General features: G+C 39.1%; 1 protein-coding gene across 2 annotated transcripts in view; it reads left to right on the forward strand.

The window, feature by feature from the left end:
* The window catches only part of spop (speckle type BTB/POZ protein), a 59,577-nt gene that overhangs the window by 14,128 nt on the left and 27,355 nt on the right, over positions 1-18,094 (forward strand). The window contains exons 1-4 of one of the 2 annotated variants that reach the window (XM_028411680.1): positions 5,227-5,302; positions 14,379-14,625; positions 15,177-15,298; positions 17,467-17,618. In XM_028411680.1, the coding sequence (XP_028267481.1) occupies positions 14,548-14,625; positions 15,177-15,298; positions 17,467-17,618 (352 nt within the window). In that variant the 5' untranslated portion in view covers positions 5,227-5,302; positions 14,379-14,547. Of the gene's footprint in view, positions 1-5,226; positions 5,303-14,378; positions 14,626-15,176; positions 15,299-17,466; positions 17,619-18,094 lie in introns of those variants that run through there. The other variant, XM_028411679.1, reaches the window with a different exon arrangement.

The raw sequence follows: 18,094 nt of genomic DNA on the forward strand, positions 1-18,094 counted from the left end.
CAGGGCTCACCTGACCTGTCACTCACTACTGCCAGCAGTTGCCTGCCACACACAACCACATGGAAACACACCATTGTCTTTCACATTTACAAACCCAGGACATAGCAGAGCTCCATGAGACATGCTTTGTATACAACTTCCCACGCCCAGCTCACTAAAACTTTCCTTTCTAAAGGCGAAGTGTCTTTACACTGGTCAGTTTTAAAGGAGTGTATGTAAATCCTTCTACTTTATGTATTTGTCATCTTGATAGGTGAGAGAAGGAGCTTTTCTAACTCAGGTGATGGCATTATAAAGTAACATACAGACAGATAAAACAAGATGATGTTATGATTTTCATTTTGAAGAAATGACCCTGAAATTTGGTTTTACATCGATAAAGAGACGAATGTTGTCATGTGATAACTGGTACTTACTCATGCTTGACAAGCCAAGCAGCATAAAATGAACCAAGGGCAAAGTCACCAAAGTCACACTCAAGCTGCAGTAAAATGCCTTTTTGCTATGTGTTCAAGTTCATAAGAACCAAGGCTGCAAGCCCACACAGCTCAGATAAGGTGACATTAACATCAGAAAGATTTGTTTTGAAATGTTGCTTCCCACTTTTTTTTGTGGTATTCATACCCTTCAACCATTGCATAAATGCAAGAAACAAACAACGAATGAAGTTGTTAAGTGTCTTGGAACCAATGCTGTCATTTCCTGGTGAGGTCTCACGGGACAGAGGAGTTAAGTGTCTTGCTTAGTGACAGTGGGTGTATGCCAGTTGTTTGCACCTAAAGGTCCTCTAGTTGAGGGATTGTCACTCTACTGCTTTCAAATGTGAACCTTCTCATTTGACACCCTGCATCTTGAGTTAAGTCTGCTGTACTGTGCTCCTCTGTTGGTTCTGCAGTGCTGCCTCCCTGTAACACTGAACACTGGGGATGTCTGAAGTACAACCACAGGGAATAGATCTTTTTGAGACAACCTTCTTGGGAGTGAATGTCTAAAATGAGAAGTGGAGCTTGTGTATTGTTTTAAATGCCAGGCTTTTACTCATTCAGTACGCTTTCTTGTGGCAGCTTTAAGTTGTACTGTAGCTCAATTTTGCTGACATTTAATGCTGAGCCATTACCACTGCTTTAGTAGAAGCTCAGTTGTTTCCAGCATGAATATGAACAGACAGATGTGACAGCTGGCCGGCCATATGTGACAAGCCTTTTAGATCTTTACGCCTTAATTATTCCTTCCCAAGGGACCAGTATTGACATTTAAGGTCTTAACACTCAGACCTTATAAACTGCCAGCCTTCAGTTGGCATTATCTGTCTCTTGGCAACCTCCAAGCAGAGAAAGGTGTTTGATATCTGCTCACAGCTGCATTCATGTCATTCAGCTGTGATTAGATAGGTGCTGTTAAATTTATCACAGAGATATAATAATCATTGCCTGTAATATGTGTTGTTGACTGCTAAGTCTCTCTGCCAAAGGTTGGTACAGTCTTTTCTTGATAAAGTTTCCATAGTGTGGGCTTGAGAAATCCTTTAAGACTCACTGTGATTAGGGGCTAAGGGAATAAAATAACCTTAACAATGGGAAGTGGAAGTTGTATTAATTTAAGCACTATGGTTTTTGGTTTCAGTTTGCACACAGTTACATTAGTCCAGCTGCACAGTGTGTGTGTGTGTGTGTGTGTGTGTTTTAATTGAGATGTTGTCACACCACAGGAGAACACATTAATGGTTTCCTTACGTGTTTTGTTGAGCTGCTGTCACCTGATTTTAAGACTTTAAAAGAAAACACATTTGGCCATTTTATTCCTCACACTGTTGTGTAAGTGCTGCTCACATGAATGAAGGCAGTTTTGTAATTCTGTCTCTCTTCCTCTCTCCTTCTCAGTTTGTCTCACCTGGGTCGTCCCACACATTCTCATTTCTCTTGTTATCCCAGGTTCTAATTTCAGTTGCCACGGCAACCCTGCCGCTCACTCCACTTATGCCTCCTCCCTTGTTTCTATGAGCTCCTTGTTAAGTGTGGCAGAGCTGGTTAATGATGGTGTTTTATTTATATTTTTCTTCCGTTAGGTTTGCTTTTGATAGAGCACACGTCTTGACTCTTGACTAAGTCTGACTTTCAATCTTGTTAGCTTTCTTGCTGGCTCCTGCTTTGTTTTGTAGTAGTCTGTTTTTTCTGCTTTTATCTCCTGACTCTACAGACTGCCTCTTTTAACTGTCAGCTGTGCAGTTGTGTGGTCATTTAAGGACGCTGTATGTTGACTGTCACCGGTTGTCCAATGGCAGGCTTCAATGCATATTAATTGGCTTAGATTGTTTACTTTTTTGCAGATCAAACTTAAGTAGAATTCACCCAACTTCTTATTTTTTTTATTTCTAGTATTATTACGATATTCCCGTGGGTGCATTCAGACATCCAATAAAGCCACTGCTGTTTTATTACCAGTCCTGATTTGTTATTAAGAGCTACAGTCTTGTTTCAGTTCACTAAAATCAGATGACCAGAAATGACTTCCACTTAAATGCAAACATATTAGTCCATAACAATTTCTTTTCTTCACCAATCTGCCTTCCTCAGACATTTATGACAGATGCCACTTCATGCAGTTGCCTTAAGTGAAAAGTTAGGAAAATGGAAACTCATTTTGTTTTTACACAAATGAGTATTCAAACTTTTAATTTTCCTGAGTATTTAATTTCCAGCAGTGGTTTCCTATTTCCTTCCTTCTCTCTCCTTTTAAAGTCTTTAGAATTCTTAGAAATGAATTTATACATTTTTAAATTGTATTTACCAGGCAGATGATACAGAAATATTCGTGGCTGAGGGCTCATCCAGACAAGATCACTCTCCAAAGTTACAGAGAAAGCAATGTTTTGGATTAGGACTTCTCTCTTTGCCTTGTTACTTTAGTACAGACGTTCCTTCCCTTCTTTCTGCCTTATTTTTTTTCTAAATGGTAAGAAAATCATACACTTACAGTTTGTGCAGCCTTTCTCTTTTGTTTGTTTACTTTCTATTACACCAATCCTTTCTTACAGTCTTTTATAATGTGCATTTATTATTTCTTTGTGTATTCAACATTTTTTGAAATGAATGTTGCCTGGCTGGAATGTGTTACTTGTTTTCTGCTCTGTTTATCTACCTCCATCCCTCAGTCCATCACTGTCTGTTGTTGCCACCATCTTGGCATCTGCCAGAGCAGAAAAAGTCTCTCCGGTGCTTTTGATTGGCTGTTCAGAGATTGGAATGTGCCTGCCTGACTCAAATGGCTTCATTAGAGAGAGTGATAATCTCAGAGGGGGTCTCCACCAAAAGCTGCCTCCACCAATGGCCATTTAGAGAAAACACAAAATGCGTGAAATAGTTAACATGAGTAATTTGAAATGGCAGAATAGGCATAGAAGATGAATGTTAGGGCTGAAAGTTTGATAGTGGCAGGAGTGCTCTCAGAGATAGGGAAAGAGAAGGAGGTGAATTATGAGGGCTAGGATTTGGAGCATAACTGTTGGTTACGGTCACAGATTCACTGCGAAGATCTGAAATGTCACTGTGTGTATGTGTGAGTGTGTGTGTTTGTGGGAGCCTAGCAGCTTTATCTGCTTGGCATTTCCTCCTTTCAGAACCGACTACGGTACCAGGCACCATCTGATGACCCTCCAAAAGGCTCAGCGCTGCAAAGAATATTGAGGGGAACACATGTAACCTTAACATGAATTAGGGAGGTTTGGATTTAGATGGTGGCACACTGGGTTTGTCACCTTTACTAACACCAACAGTTATTTTGTGGGTGTTATCTTAATAGTGTCATTGAAGCTTGGATTTGATTCTCCCATGTTTACTTGTGTGCAGGTAATGAATTTATCTCAAATCAGAATGCCGTCTGATTAATACAAATGATATGATGCATTTCTGGTTGTCTGGTATCTACTTGAGGCTGCAACCCTGCAGTCTTTTCCTTTTCAGTAATGCAAGGATAGAAGTTGGCATTTAGGTACCAGCAGCCAAACAGAGATGCACGTCTACAGGCCCTCAGCATTCACCACTATCTCAACTATGGTTCCTTTGGGAGTAAATACTGAAAATGTCACCTGAAAATTATATATAAGAAGTTAAAAACTATTGAAATTGTTAGCATTTGTAAAAAAATTAAGACAATCTCACTATAAAATTACATATTTATATACCATATGTTGTACAGATTGAATATACCTTTTAAATTATGGATAGTTAGTTACACAAAGATTTATTGCTTGAGTCTGGTTGTGCTGATTGTTTTATTTTTTAATATATATATATTTATTTGAGCAGTAGTTTTCTCTGTTTAGAATTACTGACATTTATTGTGTTATTAAGGCTTAGGTTTGACACATTTCAGAATAAGATTAGCTCATTTTCACTCTTTTACCATATAATGTATGTGCTTTTTAATGTATAGATAACAATGTATAAAAGGTGAGAAGATCACCTGTTATGAATTTAATGGAGAGCATTTAAAATTCTTCCTGAATATAAATTAATGTGTGTCTGTAGGTATAAATGTGGTAATTGGGAAGTAGAGTGACATTGGGGCACACAAAGGAGTAACCCTTGTCGTACCAAGTGCAGCCGATGGATAGAACTGAACTTATTAGCGCAGCTACCTTTCCTCTTCATTCCTTTTGCTGAAAAGAGCAACAGCAAAGCAATAAGACAGAGAGCCCAGTGGGCACCTGTCCAAACCTCCTCAACAGTCTGCAAGACTGTCTGCATTTCCTTACAGTAGAAATGTGTATATGTACATTCTGTCTAACAAATGGAGTGGAGAAATTATTATGACATATAATAGCCAGATGCATTCAGTCAATTAATTAAAAAGTTGTGGTACAATATTTTGACTGTTACTATATTTGTTTATTATGGTTTATTATTGGAAGATTTCCAACATCTTAATTTGGTTGTAATTCTATGTGAAGTGTTTTTTCTTTTTCTAGTTGTTTTTAGGATCTATGATTTTGTTAATGTTTTCTTGTCTGATATATCTGTTATCTTGCATTAGTTTTCCTCCTGGTTGGTGTCTGGTCTGGCTCTAGTGTCTCCCTGTGTTCCTTGTACTTCCTGCTTTATTTTGTTTCAGCCTGTTTTACTTCCTGTCTCTTTCCCTCCAGTGTGATTGCCTGCTCTACGCTCGTTGTTTCCACCTGTGTCTCATTACCCTCACCTTGTGCATGTAATGCAAGTGAGTCAGAAGTCTCTGTCAGTTTGTCTGTTCCCCTGCCAAGTTTCTGGTTCCAGTGGTTCCCTTTGTGATTTCCTCGTCTTCATTTCTGGTTTGTGGCAGTTTTTTTTTTCTTCTCTCCATGAGTCTTTTGTTTGTTGACACTGTAACAAGGGCAGAATTGTTGCTTGCAAAGCCAATAAAATACTCAGTCATTGTGGAATGAACTAAATGTTAAAACATTTTAAATAATCGGCATCCTTAAGGCAATTTAGGTGCACCCAATTGAAGGTCTCAAAAGATGACCCTGGATCATCCATGATGATGATTATTATTATTATTATTATTATGACCTCACCATAGCTGTTACTGCTGAATCTCAAATGTATGCTTCTTCAGGGAGAGGGAGATTAGATGTGACATCTGGTAAGAAGCTCAAATATTGCTCCCCGAGGCAAAGATGGGCTGCTGTGTGGAAGAATGCCAGTTTTGACCCCCTCCTCCCCCATGGCATCAGATTGTCCTTGATCCTCATATTGCAGCGCAGTGATGTGACAGGATGATGTGTTAAGTGAACAGTTCATCTTAATTGTCTCCCCTTTAGTCTGTAAGTGTGCATCCTGTTGGGACTAAAGTATGTTTATGTTAATGACGTGACCGACAGTAGGGAAACATCTACTTGATTATTTTTGTTTTTATTGGCAGTTCTCCCATTTTTAACTAGCTCCTCTGTTGCTTGAGACTGAAAGGACCCTAGTTATTGTGCTCAGTATATTTAATCATGTTTTCTGCATTGGTTGATTTAAAAACAGTTATTTGAAATAGACAATGGACTTTACAGAGTGGATCCACACCAAGTATGCTCACACTGTTGTCCTTCTACTGTTTTTTTTTTTAAATTCTGCTGCCCACATGGCTGTCTCTAGCTCTGTTTAGGATGACATCTCACAAATTCAGTAACTTGTACTGCTGCTGGCACAGTTCATCATTATAATTGTTGGAAAGGAGGGAAGGAATCGAGAGGAGGAAAGCTTCAGTGTGTCTGAAATTGCTCCCTATTTTACTTCCAGCTTTTTCTATTAAACATTTAGTTGTTTGAGATTTAAGACTTTAATGGTGCATATGGCATAGAATTGAGTCTTAACTAACTACATGTAAGTATAGTGGGTGATCATGCCATAGCATCATGGTGAAGAGGGAAAGTACGATTAAATTGTCCTTTGCTGGAATGAACCATTATGAGTATCTGGAAAATGCACAGAAAGCAATTTTACCTAAGACTGGATTTCAGTGGGGAGCAACATGATTTTGAATGGAAAAGATAATGAGGCGGAGGTGGATGTCCAAAGTCTAACATGGTCATGCCCTTTGTGTTTGCACTTCTAATGGTATTCACAAGTATTCATTACTCCTTAAACTTTACAGATTATAGCATAGGAGATTAGTCAAGTTCTCTATCTTGTACTCATCACATTGCATTGTAAATATACATGTAACATTTGTTTTGAATTTTGTATTTATCAAATCACTTAATCATGTTTACTTAAGTCTATTATTGCAGACCAGGTATCTCTTTTTGTATCATGATTTGGCCCATAAAAGCTGAAACCTGTTGGCATAAAAAAGATTTACTAAGCATACATGATGTCTAACACCCTCTGTGAAAAGAGAAGGATCAGAAGAGATTAGACAAGTGAAGGGGATAAAGATAGAGCTAAAGACGGGCTTTGTTTTTGGTCCCCTTATGAGCCAGGGCTCCTACTAATTACCAAGCTCTCTGGTCCTTGCTAAATGTGTTTGAAATCCACTGGATGCAGATAATTGAGCTGGAAATGTGTGACATGACAAAGTCAGGCTGAAGGACAACCACTAAAAAAAGGTCTCCTCTCTGCTTTACCCGTTTTCTGTCAGGCAGACTTTTGAAACAAAACTTCCCCAAATGATTCATTCCACAGCATTTGTCTTTGTTTGCTGAGATTGAAGCTTAGGAGATGTTTGAGCCACCTTTTTGTTATAAGCTGTAGTCAAAACAGACATGGGCCGGTGGTGGATGTGTCAAACAGGCCTGTGTTTTCTTGCTGGTGAATAATTGCTTTTAGACTTCAGTTCAGGGATGTGCGTTTTTAAAAATCACTCACATATCATCATGGCAATGTAGGAAAATATTTTATAGCCATCGGATAAATGTGTCTGTCCATGCAAGTTTTCTCTTACCTAAGCAGTGGCTTCAGTGTTTTTTTGTATAGCCTCAATCTCAAATTGATTTCAGTGCTTCATATAAAAATTGATTTACTGGCTTGGATACATAGATCCCGGGCAGAGATGGGCCTCCCCTGAGAATGTTGGAGTAAAGTGAAAACAAGGTGAAGAGAGACTCCCTGTCGTTCTATTTGCATTTTAATTATAAATTGCATCATTGCACTGAGTGTGGTAACAAAACAAGTCTCTCTCCCTCCCTTCACTCCTCCCTTTTGCTTCAATCTCGGCTCATTTCATGAGAATGAAACTTCATGCGGAGAGCCTCCGCAGGGCAGAAATATAAACAGTGAGGGTAATACATAAGAGAACAGTTATTTGGATGAAGGTGGAAGAAGCTTTACCTCAGTGGGTGTATGCACACGGTACACAAATAGTGTTCAGTCAGCTCAGTTCAGAGAAAGGAAGAAATACATTGCCAAAAAGATTGTTAGTTTGATGGTCAGACAGTCTTTGCTGTGGGTGTCTGGAGGAAGAGCGAGGAGGATACGTTGAGTGAGAGAGAGTTGTGGACTTGCTGCAGCCAGTATCATTTTGTCATTTAGAGAGCACTTCTGTTTTTGTCTAGGCTACATGGGCCCTCTGTGGTTTGATGTCTGTCTCAAAGTATATCATTTTTATTTTTGTCCCAGTGGATTTGATTCATTCTACTGTGTGTTTGTGTGTCTATATGTGGGAGCTTATGTATTAGTATATGTTGTCATTTGTGCTGTGAGCATAGAGGTCTAATTGACCACATTGGAGTAGTGTACAAGGGCAAATTGCACAAGGAAAGAGTGAAAAGCTTTAGATGTGGGACTTAGGGTTAGGGTTAGAAAATCCAGTCTGGATTATTTGCAGGATGTCATTATGCTTATAGGGCTTTATTTGGGTTGTGTGCCTCAACCACTTACAAAATGTGTACCTTATGTCGTTTTGCTTTCTTGCAGGTTGGTCTAATTGAAAGGTAAGGCTGCATGTTTGGATTTTGAATATTATTATGAATATTGTAATTATATTATGCAAATGCAATAGGATGATTTGCATTTTTAAAAGTTACTTATTACTGTAAAGAATTGGTTTCAGTCACACATTGCAGCTTGATGGCAAAATATGTGCAATTGAACTAAATGTCTAACATTTTGGCTTTAGTTTAAGTAAAGGACTCATGCAGATGGATTGAATGTGTAGGTGAATTGAGTAGGAGATGCTCTTTGTATGTGTTTGGATTTAGGTCTGAACCTTTAAACACACTGAATCACACAGCAGATGGTCTGTTGTGCAACGGGAGTAATGCAGAGATTTGGATAAGATCAGAAAGAACAGAGAAGAGTGAAGTGTGGATGATTGGAAAGGTCAAATACTGACGGAATATTTTCTTCTTTGTGTTTTCTCAGATTGCTTTTGGACACTGTAGTCCAACATGCCATCACAAATCAACAACAGGATAGGTTTATTACCAATAAATTTAAATGCTATTCTGGACCTTGCAGTAGACTGTAAATAGAAAGAGGATTGAATGTAATAACCTAAATCAAGGTGTTTGTGTCTCATGTCAGCTACAGTTTTTATTTTACAAAGAATGTGGATTACACTATAATAAACACATGCAGATTCTCCTCTGCCACAAGCTACTAAGCTCAAATACTAACAAAAACACACTTAAAAGCGCACCTATGTGCACTAATTTGACCATTTCTCTTTTGTCTTGATGCATTAATGAGATGGTATAAAAAGGAAAGAAACAAGAGAAGACCATTGGCAATGCAAAAAGGGGCGTTTCACTAGGGTTTGCTCTGAGCTTCAGGGAAGACCTCCATCTCAGCAAGTGCCTCTTAGTTTATCACACCTCCTGCAGCCCTGGACCCAAAAAACTACATTGTCTTCCCAACCCACTGCACAGTTCGCGCCTCCCTCTGTCATGCATGTGTGCCTACTGTTCCTGGCATACTCTTATCCATGTTTTCTCTCTCTCTCTCTCTCTCTCTCTCTCTCTCTCTCTCTCTCTCTGAGTGTCAAGGTTATCAGCACTGCCTCGGGCAAGATGGACAGACACTGTTTCACAGCAGACAAGTTTTCGTACATGCTCCACATTTAGCCTTGTTCTCTCCTTGTCCATGTCTAAGAGGCAGTTCTCCTTCTCTCTGCTTGTTTTGCTTGCCAGGCTCACCTGCAGCATCTCATGTTTGATTTTCTTGCCATTAATTTCAAAGATATCTCTGCACAACTTCTGCCAGCAATCCTGAATCTTTCATAAAAGAGTTTGAATAACTTCCTTTATAAGATCTATGTGCATGCGTGATTTGACAGGAAGTGCGCCTCCAGCCAGCTAGATTTTTAGAAATGGGGGTCAGTTACTTCACTTGATCAATCTTGCTGATTTCCCCCAGATGCATCTGCATGCTGCATGGAATCTGACCCTGTAATGAACAGGCTTCATTAACCCTCTGTCGGATTTCTCACCAGACCTTGAGAGAAGAGGTTGGTGGTGGGGGTGTTGGAAGAGCAGAGGGTGTATTCTAAGCTGTGAAAAATTAAGCTAGCATGTGGGCGTTGGATTTACGTTCATAAATGCGTCACGCATACGTTCAATTCTGCAACACACGCTCACGCTCAGTCACTTAACCTCAGCTCCCTGGCATGTTTTCACTGTTTGTAGTCGGTCCCTCTAAACTCTGCAGCTCGCCTCTGTGCCTCACAGTTTCACTCGTTGCCTGTTGTTGCACAAGGTGACCCTCTAAACACTCCAGGTGCACTGCTGTGATTTTTCTTTTTTCTTTGCTGCAGCCAAATCACACAGCTTCTCCCCCTGTCCACCTGGTGGCAGTGTCTCAGCGCCATGCCACCTGTTTTCCTCGTCCCAGCTGGAAGCAGTGCCAGGGAGGCATGGGAGAGGATAGTGGGTGGCTCTGTGTATTTGATGTTTCCCTTTCATTTTGCAAGTTAAAGGGAATTTAGATGGCAGCATGCTGTTTACGTGTGTGTGTGTGTGTGTGTGCAAGGGCTGTGTGCCTGCATGTAGAATGTGCTTTTTTATTTTCCTTATAATAATGAATTTATTTTGTCTTTGAGAGTGTGAGCAATAGCTGTAATGAATTCCAGAAGGCTTTCTGTCTCTCTGTTCTGTCACTCTTCACCTCCTATTTCGCAGAAGGCCTGGTCGCCTGAAGTCCTGGCCATATGGCCATACTGAAGAATTTCTGGGATAGATTTAACCTTTTTTATACAAATGCACTCAGAATATATAACAGGCTTACCATCATCCACTGTTGTCTATCTTTACAGTCTAAGACTTTTGTTCAAAACTAAAAATAAACTGCTGTAATTTTAACATCTTTACATTATTCTGGTTTGTAGCCAGTTGCAGTAGAACAGGCTCTGGCTGCATACAGAAACTGTCCAGCTGTAGGCTGGTCATCTCTTAGTCATCTCTTAAGTTGCAGTTTGACTTTGCTAACTTAGTGATGTGATTCATCCCTACTAAATACATCCAGCATCCAAACATTGGTAAATTAGAATTCAGTTTAAAACATAAGCGCAGCTTGTTTGGGCGGTGATACAAATCTATCAGCCAATGGCTTTTGTTTCTTCAACTATTTTAATTCTCCTTCAACATTTAGCTAACTAATCAATACAAAATAACAATTGAACTGGCATTTAGAGGCAAGCTGGTTAATGACGAGATTTTTAGTGGTCGCTATGTGATCAACTAGTGCTAAAAAGCCTCATCTATTCATAAATTAACTTGAAAAATACATTTAAACAGTGATGTTGCACACTTGACCCTGCTGTCAGTTAAGGTGAGAGTTGTGCTGCTGTCTAGATGACAAACATATGATACAGTTGATAAGGTAATAGCGATAACAGTTAAACAGCTGAAGGTTTTAAAATAAGTGGTATCAATTGTCCTCACTAGCAGACTTGCAGGTTGAGAAGGCTATGCAAGCAACATGCGCGTCACCAGTTATTCCGATTGTCATGAGAACAGATGGAAAACAAATGAACAGAAATGTGTCCTCAAGTGTAAATATGCATTATAAGCTCTTCACATTATCAGATTTACAGATGGAGGAAACATATGTGCACAATCACTATGTAAAATTTACAGATGGAGTAAATATCACAGATTCAGCATTTTTACACCATGAGCTGCGTGTCCTGTTTTGATTTGCTAACATGTGTTTCGATGGAGTCTCTGGATACAGAGTGGTTGTATAGTCTGGTCACTAAACCTGGCTCCAGCTCTCAGATGCTGCATCACCTCGCTTAGTGCTCGTTTGTGCAGAGGAAGTTGAATCAGACTGTCGGACTGTCCTTGATGGCGTGTTGAGGTGTGTGACAGAGAGACAGAGAGAGAGATGCTGGCTGGACTGGCAGAGTGAGAGCAGACTGTCTCTCTGTAATGAATATAAATGGGCTCCAGGTCACTCGCTTCTCATCTGGCTTACCTGTCTGAAAGCAGCCATGGGATGAGAATGTGGGATGCAGTTATGGCCTATCCTCCTTTACTCCATACTTATTCACAAACTTGGTGTATTGTACATATAGAACACACAATCAAGTTGTTTTTTTTCTGTCTTGCTTGTGTTCTGTCTGCTCTGAGGTTTGAGATCCCACTGCAGGCAAAACAGCTGGTAGTGAGACTCTCAGAGCTATGAATCTTCATCATAGTGTTGCCAAAGTAAATGTGCTTTTTTTCCGAAGAATGTTTTTCATAAACGTTATGTATTTTTTTTAGACATTTAACATGCAAATGAAGTAAATGATTAATTTGAAAAATCATCTATAGAGTATTTCATCCAAAATCCAAAAGCATTTTTTTTTCAAAAGCTATTTGTCTTCCAATGTGTGCTGAATAGAGGAAAAATACAAATTTCTGTGCAATTTAATATAACATTCAGTAATTTTAGTATTCAGTGTATAGAATTTGTATGCATTGGTTGCAATGTAGGTTTTTTCTTTGCTTTGTTTGCTGCAGAATAGATTAAGAAGTGTATGAATCCGAACGTGTTTGTTTTCTTTGTGGCGCTTCCTCTCTGAAAGCACTCATCCACATTCTAATTTCCACTGCTTTTTATCCAGCCCTTCAAGGTGCTGATGGAGCCCATGTATAGCTACGACAAATATTTCAACCCTTCACAGAAGCGCAGCACCTCCATTACCTCTTTACTTTGTCTTTTAATTGCCTTTGGGAGAACACAGTCTTTGTAAATCTGTCCTCCTGGCACACATTGTAATGTGCCAATATTTATTTTCTCTACATAGAGTGCATTATCACCTATTAGTCATCCTTCCTATTCACGCTGTCATCATCAGATTCCCATGACAAATGAACTGTCTGAAGACATTTCTTCAGAGGGAGTCCTATGATTAGCACACATCTTCTCCACCATCGAGTTGTTATTGCTGCTTTCTTGCTGCTGCTTTGCTCTTGATGTTTGTCTTGAAAGGAAAAAAAAAACCTTAACTTTATTCTGGTTAAGTGTCATCTGGGCCTATTTAGAAAGCTGTGAGTCTGTTAACAGTGCTGCCAGTGTTGTCATGTTTTCTTAAATTGATTCCCTGTGATTACTTGGTGTTCAGGGTCCTCTTAAGGAACAGGATTCAAGAAAAGCACTTGGTAAATTGTGCTTGGGATATGCTGCTTAAACAATGACCGAATAATGACGCATACAGAGAAATACACATGCCATGTACACCCTCACTCACTCATATGGACTATAATTAATTGCCAGGAAGTCTCAGGTAATTTAAATTGCAAATTAGTGCAGCCTTTTCTTCCAACTTTTGTGATTAATATTTTATTGTTTTACTGAGTGAAAATGCCACCAGTGTTTTTCATCAGATACAAATGGCACAAAAGAAGAAAAGGGGGGTATTGAACTGAAGGGAATCAGACGCAGGTGTTATGGCTAAACATTAATTAAGCTGCGTTAGGGTCTAGAGCTGTTGAGGTCTAGGTGTTGCCTCTTCAGCCTACAATCCACTTACCGGTACTAAGAATGAGGTCTTCCTTCCTTTTTACCCCTTCTTTTATTTCCTGGTCTGTCTTTCTCCACTCTTGTTCCAGAACTCAGTTTCTGCTAAGTTTCCTCAGGTCCTGAACTTCTTTCAATCAGACACTAATTAAGCAAAAGAGTGGAAGGGTTTCTTTGGCAGGAGATTGGAGGGGACGTGCAGGTTGAATGAGAAAAGCCAGATCTTGGAACCTTGTGATGACTTAGGTATGAAATTTGTGGAGAGGAACTAGTTAGGGAACATGAGATGAAACCAGAGGAAATGCTTTATATTATTTTTCTAACAAGATTTTCAATCCCACAGGGTGCTAGTAGCAGCAAATGAGATAAAATGAGAAAGTCCCTATTTGCTTCAAACAAAAAGTGAGAGGTGTAAATTTCAGTTGCAGCAGTTCTCAGTGAAAACATCTAGGTGTCGTTTATATATAAATATATATATATAAAAACAAACTGCTTTGACCTCTCCCAGTCAGCACTGCATTTAAAGGTACTGTGTGACCTTGTATGTTTGTTGTGAGTACAGACTGGCAGCTTGAGATGAAAGTCTTAAGTCTTGCCCTTCACTTAGAGCTACAGTGGATGGATTCAGCCTGGCTGGAATCAGATGGCTGGCACAGCACTTGCCTTCTCTCAAAGCCAAACAAAGACGAAACCATGCACAGATAAAGGAAGACTTCCCTCAGTGAAGCAGAGCGCATGCTGCTGCTGTGCTTTGAATGCCAAAGCCTCTTTTAAAACAAATGAATTCAGAGCCCTTACGCCCTACTTACTGGGAAATACCGCTCAATTAGACTAACCATTCAATTAGGAATTACCTTGACATACATAAACACATGCGCGCACACACACACACACACAAGGTCACACAGATTTTCATAGTAATGCGCTTCACAAGTTTAAAGTCATTTTAATGACTGTGTTTCTGTGTCCCTACAGGGTGCCTGTAGCTATTTTGGAGTCAGGACTGGCTGCACTAGATCCAGCTTTCTGTAAGGCAGGTGATCAAGAGACGGCCTTCCCAACTGATAATTAGCTGTCCCCTCCCATACATACCACCCTACACCTGGCTGGTGGTCGTGCCCTAATCTCTGCATCAAGGAGGGCAATGTCCAGAGTTCCAAGCCCCCCACCCCCAACAGAAATGTCCAGCAGCCCAGTTGCTGAGAGCTGGTGTTACACTCAGGTGAGAGTTGCTTTCAGTAGCATCTGTCTCTTTCTCTATACCATAGACCTTATTGTGACAGTAGCTTCCTAAGTGACCTTAATGGATTGAACTTTGAATGGATTTTCCGCTCACTGTGTTTTCCTGATGGATCAAGCATTACAGTCTGATTTGTTTCTCATAGAAATTATGCTATTTCATGATTTTGTTTGTTGTTGTTATCAGTACTGTGAAATTGCATTTGTTTCAGTGATTGCAGTCCAGGTTTTGATAGCTTAGACGTCACTTTGCTGTTAACAGCCAAGGTAGATAAAATATATCATTGATGATGTCTGTTTTTTCATCTCTATGTCCTTGCGAAATTGTTTTTTTTTTGTTTTTTTTTTGTTTTTCCTCCGTCGCCACTTTTACAATATCCTTTCTTCTTTCCCTTCGTTTGTTGTCAGTGTTTATTAAGATGAAAGGCAGTTTTGATGTGAGGTTTTGAAGTCCAGGCTGACCAAACACCACTTACCCATATAGAATAGATAAATATATAAATAAAAAGATCTGGTGTTTTATTTTCTGTGCAGATCAAAGTGGTGAAGTTCTCCTACATGTGGACCATCAACAACTTCAGCTTCTGTCGTGAGGAGATGGGAGAGGTGATCAAAAGCTCCACTTTCTCCTCAGGAGCCAACGACAAACTCAAATGGTTAGTAAAGGCTTGTCACTCTAACTACAATGTTTTATTTTTAGAACATTGCTCTAAGAGTAAAATCAAATATTCCTCTCATCTCATTTTCAATGGGTGCAACATTGTTTTTAAAATGAAGTGGCAGGTGAAATATGGATGAATGGATGTTGCAGCAGACTAGTAACTTGGTTTACTTGCTTGACATGGAGGTCTGGGACATGGAGGTCTACCTGAACACGAAGACAAATGGGATCTTACTTTATATGTGGATACATTAGTGACAATTGTCAGATGCGTTGGAAGTTTATGCTAGCTGGGAAGGCTTCATTCATTTGTCAAAACATACAGTAGTAACAAGAATTTGGCTCCCGTCTGTTTTCTGTGGAAATAGTTTTTAGGCTTCACCTACCTGGTCTGGCTTAGTGGCTAGGTGAAGCCCTTCTGAGCCTGCTTCCACTTCTACCTTGACTGATGAATAGATATGCACTTCTGCTTATTGAAGGATGTTGTTGGGTATACAGAGGGCTACACTCAACATATACAATATTTGCAAGCCTTTGATGTTGAATATTGCCAAAATAAAATGACATGGGAGCTTTCTCATATTCTGAAGAGAGACTGAAGGGGAGTCAATATCTCAGGCAATAACATTGAGTGGGGCTGAAAGTAATGACTCAAGCTTGCGGTAAACATCACAAAAATCACAGTTTGCTTGTTCTTATTGCATCGATTTTGAAAAACAATTGCCATTATGGTAGTAGTCCACCTTTATATGCCTATTGCCTTTTTTTTTTTAAATCTTATCTGGATAAACATTTCTGACTTTGTCATCTAAGCTCTGTGTGCATATGCCTCATCATAGCGTTATTGCAGAGTTCTTCAGTGCTGGCTTGTTAGCAAAACAAATTTCTAAGTGCAATGCAGGTCAGCAAGATGTAGACATGACTGCAAGAGGACACAAACTGTAAACTACACAGACCGACCAGTAAGGATGGATTTAAAGCCTGTCAAGAATTCAGACCAGTTTATCTCCAATACAGGTAACAACGCAAAGGGTAAAAATCTGTGTTACTTAAGCAGCCTGTAAAAAAAAAAAAAAAAGTGTTACTGCCATTATCTTCATACTATTGGCCATTTAGAATTATCCATTACAGAGTACTGTATGCAGATCTTAATTTATCACATCTGTGTTTTGTATGTGTAAAGCTCCAACAGACTGTTAGTCCATCAAAATGTTTGTAAAATAAATTCCTTTCAAATGGCTTAATAGAATTATAGCGTCCAGATGCTTCACATGTTAATCAATAAGGTCATGGTAAAGTAGTAGTAAAATACTAAAAGGCTAACAGGCTTTTCAACAAACAACCTGTATGTTACAAACTCCTCGTGCAAAGGTAAGATTCTATTTCAGTAGAATTCAAGAATGTCTTCTGTTGTTCTAAGTACAGGGAGGTTAGCAAAAAGGCTAGAATGGTCATTACCAATCGGAAGATTAATCTATGATAGATTCTTGTGTGCAGATTGGTTGGAATGCCAGGATTGATTTTCTTTTCCACAAAAGAAAAGGAGACACTGAATTATTCTGCTTTTGGTAATTTTGTAAGAAAATATTGGCATGTGTTTAAAGAATGTTGCTTTGTCTGTGCTGCTAGGATGAAAATACTTCTGTTCAGACCACAGTGTTCTCTCAACTGTTTTCTTTTAAATAAAGTGAATACAGTATGGTTTTGTTTGAGCTTTGTGGGCCATATTTCTGTCTCAATCTAGACCTCCTCCTGGAAAAAAAAGTATGCACTGCCTTGTATTTATCTGTAGCTATTTAATCTTAAAAGTATGTTCAGCTTCAGTTTAACCTTTCAGTAGTACTATTGTTTCCACAAGTACTATTGTCACAATGAGTTTGTCTGTATTGTGATAACACTCAACATGATCATGCACCAGTTAAACTGTAGCTTTAGTTCAGAGGTGTATTGTTCTTTCATCATGGATGGAAATTATGAATCAAACCAATTAAAAGCAGAAGTGGAGCATCAGAATATCAGAGTGAATATTGTAGGCCACAACAAATAATATATACACACATATATATAAATATGAATAAAATTGCTTCTGGGAAATGAAGGATTACCCTAATTTATAGCTTTATTTGTCTCACCAGGTTGTTTCTTCCTTTTTCTTTCCTGTAGGTGTTTGCGTGTGAATCCTAAAGGTCTGGATGAAGAGAGCAAAGACTATTTATCACTTTACCTACTCTTGGTTAGCTGCCTTAAAAGTGAAGTACGAGCCAAGTTTAAGTTTTCTATCCTCAATGCCAAGGGAGAAGAGACCAAAGCCATGGGTAAGTCAGTAACTAGGACCTGTCTAAAGTGTTTAATCAAATTTAAATCATAGATGTGATTTCTGAGATTTTCTGATATTGGATATGAACAAACTCTCAGAAAAGCCTTTAATATCAGCAACTATGGAGGGGTCCTGCCTTTAGATGTATGGACTTGGCCTTGTATATGAAGAATATGTTTCGAACAGACCTGAGCCACATGACTTAATGGCGCACAATATCAAGAATTTTATTTACCTAGTAAGTAAAGTATTCCTATTTTAGCCATGCACCGAAGTGTATATTCAGCAGAAAACTAGATGATATATCAAGGTTTGAAAGTTTTAAAGTGGAAAAACTCCTGTCACACCTGTGTGTTTAAGGCTTGGAAATTTGTAAATGCAGGAGGTGGGGTGTGTGTCTAATACTCAAAGTGTGTCTAATAACAGGAGGTATTGATAGCCATATGGGCTTGTATAATCATTGCTGGCTGGATT

Source organism: Parambassis ranga, chromosome 8 (assembly GCF_900634625.1).
Source record: "Parambassis ranga chromosome 8, fParRan2.1, whole genome shotgun sequence".
NCBI classification, from domain to species: Eukaryota; Metazoa; Chordata; class Actinopteri; family Ambassidae; genus Parambassis; species Parambassis ranga.